The 13208-nt window shown below is 33.8% G+C and overlaps 1 protein-coding gene across 1 annotated transcript in view; it reads left to right on the plus strand.

Moving 5' to 3' along the window:
• The first annotated feature begins 63 nt into the window (after nucleotides 1-63).
• LOC128177826 (cleavage and polyadenylation specificity factor subunit 2-like) overlaps nucleotides 64-13208 on the plus strand; it is a 70315-nt gene continuing 57170 nt past the window's right edge. Inside the window, exons 1-9 of the mRNA XM_052844694.1 lie at nucleotides 64-173; nucleotides 940-1125; nucleotides 1503-1662; nucleotides 7680-7785; nucleotides 7932-8061; nucleotides 8181-8296; nucleotides 8817-8905; nucleotides 9606-9704; nucleotides 10036-10158. Coding sequence (XP_052700654.1) covers nucleotides 977-1125; nucleotides 1503-1662; nucleotides 7680-7785; nucleotides 7932-8061; nucleotides 8181-8296; nucleotides 8817-8905; nucleotides 9606-9704; nucleotides 10036-10158 — 972 coding nt within the window. The 5' untranslated portion in view covers nucleotides 64-173; nucleotides 940-976. The remainder of the gene's footprint in view (nucleotides 174-939; nucleotides 1126-1502; nucleotides 1663-7679; nucleotides 7786-7931; nucleotides 8062-8180; nucleotides 8297-8816; nucleotides 8906-9605; nucleotides 9705-10035; nucleotides 10159-13208) is intronic.

Genomic DNA, 13208 nt, shown 5'->3' on the forward strand with positions numbered 1-13208 from the left:
CCGAAACATATTTGGTTAAACAGGAGATGGCGAGCTTGTTTTCATCTTCTTCTCAAGTGGCAAAGTTCACCGGAAGTTTATTAAGTTACCGCCCTTGTTAAAATGGAGTCTGCAGAAAACGTGAAACCCGGCGGGAGATGATTATTTGTTTATTGACATGCAAAAAGACAGATGTAAGGCGTTTATGCCTCATATAAGAATGTATACAAAGATGTCACATTAGTATTTATTAAAGGATATGTCTGAGTTTAAATCAAAAGTGAAAAACCATGATCTTAATTTAACAGTATGATTAAAAAATCCAAACAAAGCTGTTAATGAAACTTTTTATGGCAATATCATTGTGTTTCTCAATTTATAGACAAGAAGTTTGTTATTTAAATAATAAGTCTTCCTCAGTAGTTGTTGTTAAGATTAAAAATGCCAAGAATAGATTGTCATGCAGGTATATAATCAGACAATGTTCAGGTATTATATATGAAATATATATGTAATATACTAAACCTGACAAAGAAAGAAATATTAGAAGAGGGAAATCATGATAGCACCATCAGAATTTAGTATCTATGCAATTAAATGTGCGACGGTGTAAAGCTTTGTAGTGACCAACATTTTAAGAGGTGTTTGTTACGGAGTGATTGATAAGCAAGACCGGGATAGTATTTTGTTTTAGTGTTTTGTTTTATTATATTTCAAGAAAAAGAAACTGGAATTGCACAACAGACAAAGCCTATTATTGCCTCAAATGTCAATCCCAATGTTATAATTTATTTGGAGATACATTAAGCATTGAACATGTTGAATTTTACATATTTAGTAGCTTAAAAAAAGTAAACGGTTAAATGTAAAACCTTCAGTCTCCAGTTGGAAATTGTTTGAAATGTCTATTGAATGTAGATTATATGTGTATGAATTAAAAAAATGGATTTATATCTGCAGTTTTAGGAATGTGCAGTCAGCAATAAAATAAAGCAGTATGACGTCCATTATAAAACTTCAGCCATTCTCTGGTGCTCACAATGAGTCACCTCCCTGCTACATGCTACAGGTGGATGAATTCAGATTCCTCTTGGATTGTGGTTGGGATGAGGATTTTAGCATGGAGTTCATCAAGGAGATTAAAAGGTACACAACACAATAATGCATATCTGAGAACACAGCATTTCAGATTTAATGCTTCTTGTGTAGGCAAATGAGATTTTTCAATCCAATGATTTTTTTATGTATAGCAAATAAAAGTCTATTTCATATATCAGACCTTGAATTCCTCTTGCCAAAGTTGGAGACCCCCCCCCCCCCCCAAATAAAAAAAAAAAAAAAAATGAAATTATTGGGGGGGGGGTAATTAGACTCATTGTGATTTTGAGATCAAAGAAAATCACTTTCAAGTGATACTAGTCATTCATGAAGAGAAGAAAGCTAAAAAACTTTTGCAAGCAATGGAATAATAATCTATGTGAACTGTGTAATTAGATAATTTTCATTTTAATATTTACATGCAGGCATGCTCATCAGATTGATGCCATCCTCCTGACGTATCCTGATCACATTCACCTGGGTGCTCTACCATACCTTATTGGAAAGGGCATTCTGAACTGTCCCATTTATGCAACTATTCCTGTGTATAAAATGGGACAGATGTTTATGTATGATTTATATCAGGTGTGTATTATTTTATTGAACTAAATTTTGTTTATAGTTATACCCGCACTTTCTAAAGAAAGTTCGGGTATATTGTTGTTACCCTGTTCCGTCCGTCCGTCCGTCCGTCCGTCTGTCACGTTTTACTTTCTCAAACAGCTCTTACATCTTATAAACCAGCAAACTGAACTCTTGGAGTTTGATTTGGGGTATCATGTTGTTTTGTAAAAAAGTTTCAAAAATTCTCTGTTAGTCCTGGGGGTCAAATAATTGGTAAAAAATGACGTTTTTTCACAAAAAACCTTCTTCCTCGAACTCCTCCTACATTTTCAAAAGTAGACAAATCATCTTTTGGAATATGTTTTAGGGTATCCTATAGATGCGCAATAAGGTTTCAGAATTTTCAATTTTGTCCTTGGGGTCATTTAATGGCTAAAAAATGACGTTTTTTTACAAAAAAACTGGTTTAAAAAAACGTCATTTTTTTTAAGCAGTAGCCAAATGATCTTCTAGAATATGATTGGGGGTGTCATATTGAGGCATGATCAGGTTCCAGATTTTTTTTTTTAAATAAGGGGATCAGTGGGCAACAAAAAATGACGTTTTTTGGCAAAAAAAATATGGTTCCCAGAACTCCTCTTACAACTTTTGGAGTAGCTACATCATCTCTTGGGATATAATTGGGGCTGTCCTATAGATGTGCAATAAGGTTTTAAAAATTTAAATTTCATCCTGGGAGTCAAATAGTAGCAGAAAATTGACGTTTATCACTAAAAAATCAAACATTGATCCAAGAGCTCCTCTTATGATTTAATGGATAGACAATCATATCTTGGGATATGATAGGGACTGTTCTATAGATGTGCAGTAAGGTTTTCAAAATTTAAATTTCATCCAGGGAGTCAAAATGTAGCAGAAAATTGACGTTTATCACTTAAAAAAAAACATAGATCCTAGAACTCCTTTTATGATTTAATGGATAGACACATCATATCTTGGGATATGAAAGGAACTGTTCCATAGATGTGCATTACGGTTTTGAAAAATTAAATTTAACCCTGAGGCCCATTACCTACCGGTACATACCTTTTGATGCCCTTTAAGGATCAAGAATATATATGGTTAAGGGGTGGGGATCTCAACCGTTTTCGAGATATTCGTGCACTTCCTGTTCAAGGGGGGTCATGACAACCCCCGGGGCCCATGACCTACATACCGTTTGATGCCCCTTGACACAAGGTACAAGAATATATATGGTTTAAGGGTGGGGATCTCAACTGTTTTGAAGATATTAAGGGACTTGCTGTTTGAGGGCGTCAGGACCACCCACAGGGCCCATGACCTACATAACATTTGATGCCCCTTGACATCAGAAACATGAATATATATGGTTTAGGGGTCATGATTATAACAGTTTCTGAGATATATGGTAATTTCAAATTCCTGGGGGGTGGGGATGACCCCAGGGGTAAGATCTAATAAACCCTATATATTGCCAGTAACAGCCAATATATGATTATGAAAACCCTATATTATTATCTTTGTCCGTTTTCAAGTTACCATTTACAATAGAGTCTATGATTCTTTCTACAAGGTTCAATGTTAGACCCCACACCCTTTTGACACCCCCCCCCCCCCCCCTCCCCCGAAAAGTGGTTGTCTAACCCAAAATGAGAAAAATCAAACCAGGGTGCACAACTAGATTTGCAGGCCTATCATATCCTAGAGTTTTGTACAATTATGTTCAGCCATTTCCGAGAAACAAGTTCAGAGCGGGAAAGAAGAAAAAGAAGATGAAGAATATATACATGTATTAAGAACCGTACAAAAACAATAAGTCTCCAAACTTCATTCAGGAGACTTAATAATTGATAAAGATTAAATAGAGATAGGATCATCAAACATCAATAATTTAAAGATAATTGACAATTTCTGATTCTAAGGGGGTCAGGATGACCCCTTAGGGTCATGACTTACATGCCATAATGATCTGATGCGCCTGCATGACCTAAGGAGGAATAATATCTTTGGATTAAGGTGGGGATCTCAATGGTTTTTATGATATTTGATAATTTCAGGAAGAGCACTTGGGATCATGACCTACATACCATCTTAAATGCCTTGAACAAAGAAACAATAATATAATATGTACATGATATATGATTCAATTTAAGAACCCAGATATAGATCAATCATCTGTTTTGTAATACTTCCTATGTATATATACATGTACATGTATTAGTTTGTGTTTTGTTCTATACTATTCATGTTCATGACTGTAGTATGGCTTAGTCTTATTTTAAATTACATTAAAAAATTGTCAAATATATGACTTGGAACCCCCACTCCCAAACAAACTCAAATATAAACTGTTCTCTCTCCCCCCCCCCCCCTTCCTTGTCGAATAATCTATTAAAATCAAAATATAATTTGGGTGTCTAAAAACTTTTATAAACTGGTAAAAAATGTTATTCTTAAAAAAAATTACATTACACCTTGCATAATTGACAAATGATCTATTGAGATACGATCAGAGGTCATATTTCTACCTTGGGATCAATAAGTAGTATTCATTGACAAGTTAAAATTAATTAATAACAATAAATGATTCAAATTATAAATGTTTATACTCCACATTCATCCCCCCCCCCCCCCCCCCCCCCCAATCTAACCTACTTATAAAGATTCAGTCTTCTTAATACATTCTTACATGTGTACAGTAGCAAATTTTAAATCATTTCTTGATTGCTTTTTCTCTCGTGATTCACATTAACATTTTGGAAATTGCTTAATTCAATTTTTAAGATTTATAAACAAAATGTTATATGCATCACTGCCATGTGTATTCACCTATTTGGGGCAATTGTAAAGTCTCCTAAACAAAGCAGTGACATCATTAGGCTAGGAATTACCCACATGGATCAAACACTACTGTATAACATATGAATAAGATAAAATACATTATTATTTCTAGTTCTAAAATGTCAGGGTGTCTCCAAGGGGGCATAATCTTACAATACAATTTTACGCGCAATGACACAAAGAGCAAAAATAAATTAAACGGTTTAGGGATGAGGATCTCAGATCTCAGAAGTTAACAAAATATACAGTGTATCATATCATTTCCTATTTCATAAAGGCGGGGGGGGGGGGGGGGGGGGGGGGGTTAAAGACAACACCTGGGGGTCATTAATGTACTTTACACCAGTTGATGCATCATAATGACTTTAGAAGATATTTTGTATTTTCCTGTTTCGTGGGGTCAGAACAGTCCCATAAGGTCATGACCTACATTGTATTTGATGCATTATAATACATTAAGAAAGAAATACTCCTTCCTTCCTATTATTACTCATATAAAAAATATAAGTGTCTACACTTACTTACATATGAAATACACAAATTTAATAAGAAATTGTTTATACAGGGTCAATATGGGGTCAACTCAACAGTGCATGCAGTCTGACAAATGAAAAAAATAACTTTTGCAACTAAAATGACAGAAACTTTACAAATGCGATAGGATAGGTAACGATGATAAGCTTATTTAAATATTAAAAGATGATGATACAGTATGCTGTCAAAGGGAGATTACATTTAGAAAGTGAAAGTAGAACTTATATACATGTGTATGTATGCTGGCAGGAATCCCATGCTGGCATCTTATTATATTGTGCTACTGCTACTACATGTATTATGCTTACCTAAATTGGTCAACATCATAATGATAATCCAATTAAAACACAATAATGAATTCCTTTAGCTGATCTTAACTACCGTAATCCTTTTCTGCATACGGAAAACACAGACATGTATGTATGGGTGTTGCTAAAATGCGGAACGGAAAACGGAACGGAATGGAAAATATCATCACGTTTATCCCTTAAAAAGGGTATAGACTGGCCAGAAACGATTTACTTTGTATCTTTTATTTATATCTAATGAATGATTATCAACATGTTGCTATCTTATTAATATTCATATGAATGTCTATCAATTATAGCATTGTATTCATTCGGCTTTAGTTGAGTACGAAACGGAAAAATCAAATGTATACGAATTGTGAAACATTAACATGATTAAACGAGCAAATTAGCTATAACTTTTTACTTATTTCTCTTATATGGTATTGCTGGCATATTAGCGTAACGTACGCAGTTAGTGAAAGCGTTTTATGCGTGTTTTGAGTATTTTTATATTATTTTCAAATATGATGTACATGTATATACTTACATCAAAATTGAATTTTCGGTGTTCTAGACGATCTTTTATCATACAGACGATACAGTATCATTGAGATGGAAGAAAAAAACTGTAGGACTGACGACATTAAAAAATTAAAATACAGTAAACATTAAAATACCCGGTAATTTGTGAAACTAGTAATTTGTGAAACTAGTATTTTTAGCAATGCAATTTTGTTTACGTTTGCATTACAAAGCATGCAGTTGTTTATTCCAGCAGCTATATACATATGATCCGAATAGAGAGCTCTAGACGTTGCCTGGTTTGATTTTCCGATTATATATTGGGACTATAGTCTGTCGATCCCAAAATATTCATGCAGCACATTTGGACGATTTATAATGGAAAATGTTGACATCTTTTCTCCATTTGGAAGTCACTCAGAAGACCTTGCACAATTTTTCAACACCATCATCCGGGTCTGTTAAAATGCAAAACCCCGTAGACTTCTTTATTTTTAGCCGTGTATTTATACCAGCTGATAAGCTAGAGAGGACGTTTTAAAGAAAGAATAATGAGAATGTTTAATGCTTCTAAAAGAGAATCGCTTGAACCCTGAGGTATATATAAATATACAGCAAAAAGTGAATCGAGGATATTTTGGGACAGAATATAGTGGTCAATGCATGTACTGTTAATTTTGAGGAAATAAATATTCTTGAATAAATAATCTAATATTGCTAATCTTTCAAAAAAAATTAAAAAGGTACATAAAGTATATCGTTTTAGCATACTTAACAAATCTATGAGGTAAATAACATTAGATAAGATTTTCCGTTTTCCTTCCGTTCCGTTTTCCGTTCCGCGTTTTAGCAACACCCATGTATGTATACACGTGAACCCATCTAATCGAAGAGCTGGGTAAAACTAGTACCCGCTAATGAGACATGCAAACCTGTGTTGTGTACGTAACTTCAGACAAAGATCAGTCATTTGTAACATGCATGTATTTTTATGACCTATTCTTCAAATCCACTTGCACTATTTTATTAGGTAAATAACAGCTTTAAGGTGGTGCAGGACACCTGCATATTGTGATGTACATGTATACTTCCTATTGAGATAAACAATAAAGTATGTTGACTATTGATTAAATATTTACCCCCCAAATAATGTTACCTAACATTGAAGCGCAATGGGTTAGAGCGTTTACATGTCTGTAAGAGCATTGGGGTCCAAGGTGTATTTTTGGTAATTTACGAATTTTCATGGGGAGGGGGGGTCTGGACCCCTCACTCCCACCCCTTCTCTAAATCTGTGCACACAATGATGTTCATGTAGGCACACAGAAGCAAATCTAAAACCGGCAACCGCCACGGGGAGGGGGCATAATTTAATTTTTAATTTTGTTTGTAATAATTATATAGACCATTATACTTCCTATGACATAAAATGTTAAGATTATTGATTAACTGAAAATTCACTGCAAACAGTTCTACCCCAAATTGCACATAAAGTGCTGCTCATGTCACGATGTGTATTATCATATGGGCAGGGATCTCATCCTTCAGTTATGAAAATTATAATTTTTAAATGTATTACCGGAGTTTGCATGTAGCCTTCATTTTTAATTAAACTGGTATAAAACAGTGTTATTTAGGGGCAAACACATGGTGCGGGTATTACTGTCTAATGACAGCATCTAGTTATATACTGTTAGTGTTAAGATGTTCCTGAATTTTTTTTACTGAAATTTTAGAAACTTGATATATATATGTATTCACAATCTGATTGTGAATACATATATAAATCAAGTCTATCTATTCGGAACTTATATTTTTCTCAATCTCTAGTCTCGCCATAATACAGAAGACTTCAATGTGTTTACTCTTGATGATGTTGATGTTGCATTTGATAAGATAGTGCAACTCAAGTACTCACAAACAGTCCATTTAAAAGGTACGCACCTATATCACTACCGATATGTTCTAATTTAAAGTTGTATTTCATGCACTAACAACTATTCATTAAGGTTGTTGCCTTTAGGAACAAAAGTAACATCAGAGAAGAATTTATTGGTCAGTACATGTATTTTTCTTTAATAGGCAAGGGACATGGTATACAAATAACCCCTCTACCTGCTGGTCACATGCTGGGAGGTACCATCTGGAAAATCATCAAAGATGGTGAAGAAGAAATTGTCTATGCTGTAGATTATAATCACAAAAAAGAAAGGTAAGTTTGTCTAAAAATCAGCATTCAAGCAAACAGGTGCTTGGTTCAGGTTAGTGAATATGAGTTATCCTCCTTTACACTTGCACGTTGTCTTCTAAATTAAACTGCTTTTGTTTCAGGCATTTAAATGGCTGTGTGTTGGAGAATATTTCCAGGCCTTCTCTAATGATAACTGATGCTTTCAACGCTACATATGTCCAGTCCCGACGCAGAGCAAGAGACGAACAGTTGTTAAGTAAGGCCATCGGTTTCTAGACCGGGGGGGGGGGGGGGGGGGGGGAATAATTTTTTTTTCAAACTTGAAGTTTGATTAATTAAAAGTTGTTAAAAAATTTTAAAAATCTCCTTATAAAAAATGTATTTTATTTTTTGTTACTAAAATTTATAGGCAATACCAGACAAACAATAAATTTATTTTGGCCTATGAATAGAAGAATATGTGCATTTATTAATATTGTTAATATATAATATAAAGCACCGTCTGTAGAGCAAAGCAGCTAGTGCTTCTGTTGGACCAAATTTTAGCACCTTTTGGAAGACCAAAGTTATGAACTAGCTGTTTTATTTTTAAGTTGAATCTGGATAGGAATTATGCATATAGTAACATTATATATCAACATATAATGTTGGTTTTGAGCAGTCCAATTAAAAGAAAAATTCCACAGAATTTATGTAAATTAAAAAGCCAAACTGTTAATACATGTACCGGTATATGCAATATGATTTTTATTTGATTTTTGTTTGATTTCTATCAGCAACAATTCTGCAGACAATGAGGAATGATGGGAATGTTTTGGTTGCCGTGGATACAGCTGGTCGAATGCTGGAGCTGGCTCAGCTGTTGGTAAGAAACAAACTAAAAAGTGAATGGAAAATGCATCTCCATGGTACACTCAATTTCATTCATGTCAAACATACAAGTGTATGATACAAGTGGTAAGAAACAAACTAAAAATAAAATGAAAAATGCATCTCCATGATACACTCATGTCCATTCATGTCAAACAAACAAAGGTATGTCTAGTGTTGGTAAGAAACAAACTATCAAGTGAATGGTAAATGCATCTCCAGGGTACACTCGTTTTCATTCATGTCAAACAAGTGTACGACACAGTATGTCAACACTCATGTCCATTCATTTGCTTACTGGATGCACCCAAAGATTTGAAAAAAATTCAAGAAATCATACATGTATAGTTGAACTTTGATATCTCAAACACTGAAATCTCGAATACAATGGATATGTCGAAGTGTTTTGTAAGTCCAAATTTTTAAACTATTTTATCCTTGATATCTCGATTACTCAGATATCTGGAAGTCTTTAAACAGTCTCATCTAGTTTGAGATAATGAAGTTTGACTGTACTTGAAAAATTCTAATTCTATTTTTTTAAATAGTTTTTGAAATTTTAAGCTTGAAAATAAATGTTTGGTCACCAACTTGTGTATTTATGGCCTAAATTATTAGTTTTATGAGCCCTAGCAATACAGAGATGCACAGTGCAATTGAAACCTTGATCTTACATCAATCTCTGACTCTTGTAGGACCAGATGTGGAGAAACGCAGAGTCAGGCCTCTCTCCTTACTCCCTCGCCCTGCTCAACAATGTCAGCTTCAATGTGGTAGAATTTGCAAAATCTCAGGTAATACATGATTATACTTTTATTTTTTATTTTCATCTTTTTTTGGATTAATTATTTTATTAGAGCATTGTTCAGTGTCTCTCTTTCAACAGATGTAATTGCCATATTCTTTCTTGTAAAATTTTGAAATGAGAACAAGTCCCATCTTCAACAACTTTCTTCATATACACATGTAAATCTAAGCCTCAAATCTGGGGTCTATCCTCAAATTTATGTACTTGTCTTATAAGGATACAAGTTAAAAACTAAGTTAAGTGATTTTGAAATGGGGCCAGACTGTATGAATATTTCACAGCATCTTGTTGAGAAAAAAAAATGAAACTATCTGTAGGTGGAGTGGATGAGCGACAAGATCATGAGGTCTTTTGAGGAAGCCAGGAATAATCCTTTCCATTTTAAACATGTCAAGCTGTGCCACAACTTAGCCGAGCTGGCCCGGATACCAGAGCCCAAGGTCGGTAACCAGCATCTGTACTCTTGCTAACAACTTCTACTGTAAAATTGGCTTCTTTAATGATTTAACTGCATGAGATTTAATTATAAAAATGATCAGCATACTGTGACCTCAATCTGTACTTAAGAAGGTGATGATGTCAATACATGTATAAAAATAATTGGTGCAAACTAACCGCATTATGTCACCACAACAAGCAGCAGATCAATAATGGTAACAGATTTTTTTACTCTATCAAAAAATCTTGTGCATTGTGCATTATCATGAAATATAAAAAACAACAAAGAATGCTGTCATGTCAAGAGATATGTCTTTACATAATAATTATAGTATTTGTTATTGCTGTGTACCCTAAAAAGGGTGAAGGCATGAGGTATGGATTGCTGTAAGCAATTATCATACACTGATTCTGTAGTTTAAGTATTTGAGAAAATTGTCTTCTTTGCCTGAAGTTTAGTTTGTTGCTGTTTTGAAAGTAATTATTTCTTCCTACTCATGTCAAGTTAACATCAACTCTTCTTCATATGTGTCCTAAATGAGCCTTGTGTTACTTTTTGAAGGTTACTTAATGTCAGAGGTCAAATAAAAACATACTATTGTATACTACTGTAAACGTATTACATTTGGCTGTGTATTCCTTTTAGCGATTTTGATGGAAAGCAGCTTCCACTAATTCAAGTACATCACTTTTGAAAGTTTTTACTGGTCCCAACTTCATCAAACTTGCATGGATGGTGCATCTTTGGATACATTAAAACTTTATGACTTGGATACCTAATAAATCTGATAAAAGAGGGCAGAGATTATTAAGCAGGTGGTATGTGATGGTCATATTCAACTTACTGATCATATCTTCACCAAACTTGAATGGTAGATGCATCTTGGGATACTGATGCACTTGACAGACTTGGATGCTTTCTTAAGATGCTGGAGAAGTTTAATACTTTGGAGCAGGTTTGCACTGAGATGGCCAAATCTATGTTATTACAAAACTGGTGCAATGAGTGTTCAATGTTACTTTGTTCATGAAATACAGAGCTAGTTTCAGAAGTAGAGCTTGATCTTGAATGTCTGCATAGATGCTAAGGCAGGTCAAAGTGTTTGAAGCAGTTTAAAGTGGGTTAGAGTCTTTGTGTTCGTTATGTATTGAAGTGAGTATATTGTGAATATTGGTGCTAACCCATTCAGACTTGCATTGTCCTTGTAACTATGGATAGGTATGATAAGTGTAGCTCTTCATTAATTTAATACTACACAGAAAATGAAAAAAAAAAAAATAAAACAAGAACCCACCCCAAATAAAAAAAAACAAACAAAAAACAAGATAACAACCCAACCCCCAATCCCACCCCCCCCCCAAAAAAAAAACAACAACAACAAACCCCCCCCCCCCCCAAAAATGCTACACCTGAATGGTTGATTTTTATATGAATATGTAGCATAGAACAAGTTTTGGGATGCAAAGATTAATTTAACTGCCAGTATTTCAACAATATTATAGTATTTACTTGTCCTTCTTCAAACTTGCTAGGTTGATATGATTTTTCATGTATGATATAAAAATGGCATCATAGAATATATACTATTTAGATGATATTTGATGTATAGGATCTCTCATGATATGTGATGGTATATGATTTTTACCCAAAGTTGTGTGTTTTCTATTCCCAAGCCTTGGCGAAGGGATAGAAAACACACAATGATTTTTTTATCACATGTTTTACCACATATTTTGTCCTTGGTCAATATACTCTCATGAAGTCTATAAAACCATGTATTGATCTCATCAAAAGGCTATAATTGTAAATTACTTTTATTAATATCATATAGTATCATATGATACAGTTTGTATCATATCATGAAATATGATGTTAGATGATATATGATACAGTATGTGATATATTTCAAATGATATTATAGTATACATTGTCTTATGATATTGTATAATATTCTTTTGTATCATTATTTTATAATGTAGTATAGAAATATAAATATAAACATTTTGATATATACCATGATGTTGGCCACACAAAGGAAATGTCTCATCTTGGTGAGCTCTGTAATCTTTGGTTCATTATGCCTTTTTTCTTATATTAGCTACAGATATTTCAGACTGATAACAAAGTCATCTCTGATGCAAAATTCACTCCCCTTGTGGATAAAAAAGAATTGACCAAGGTCTGATGTTGAAGTTTATCTCACTTTGGTTGATAACAAAGTCATCTCTAATGCAAAATTTACTCCCCAGGTGGATAAAGAATTGACCAAGGTCTGAAGTTGAAGTTTATCTTACTTTGGTTTTTGTATTGAAGGTCTTTTGCATCTCTTTTTTGTGTGTATAAAGAAGAATAGAAGACAACATTAATAACTATTGATTTTACTTCAGTTCTCTGTGCCTTGGCTTTGTTTATTGACAGAGAAATCAGTGTTGAATTGAAGTAAAAGATAATTTGAAAAATTGTCTTGGAAGTGGAACACTGCAGCGTTTTCACTGACAGAAAAAAATTGGCCAAGCATGAAATTTTCCACAACAGCCATTAGTTTGTCATTCAACTGACAATTTCATTCTTTTGAATGATGAGTTGTTTTTGTTGTGATTCTCATTTGTCAGACATTTTTTTTAAAAATTCTGAGTGTCAAGGGACTTTTGAGAGAGAGAGAGAAGTCCGAAATGGAAAAAGGCTTAGTTCTGTAAAGCATGATCCTGAAGTTTATCTCAATTTATATCTTGGGTCTTAGTCCTCTTCTGATGTTTTAGGGGGAAATATAAATAATACAAGCAACTTCATCCAAGTTTTGCCTACAGATTTTGGCCTACTTCTAACCATGTAGCCAATATCAGAATTTCTTATTGTGAATAAACCAATTAGTAGATGTAGTGCGGAATTCAAGATAACTATGACATTCTGGCTAATAATTGATATCTCCTGTCTCCTTCCCTGTAGAATGGTAGTAGGATCTCGCCCATAGCTATTGTACCAGGGACCGAGTTACATAGTAAATGCTCTCTGACATGTAATTCCTGCAATGAATGCATTCTGTTAAATATT

This window comes from Crassostrea angulata, chromosome 3, assembly GCF_025612915.1.
Source record: "Crassostrea angulata isolate pt1a10 chromosome 3, ASM2561291v2, whole genome shotgun sequence".
Lineage (NCBI taxonomy): Eukaryota > Metazoa > Mollusca > Bivalvia > Ostreida > Ostreidae > Magallana > Magallana angulata.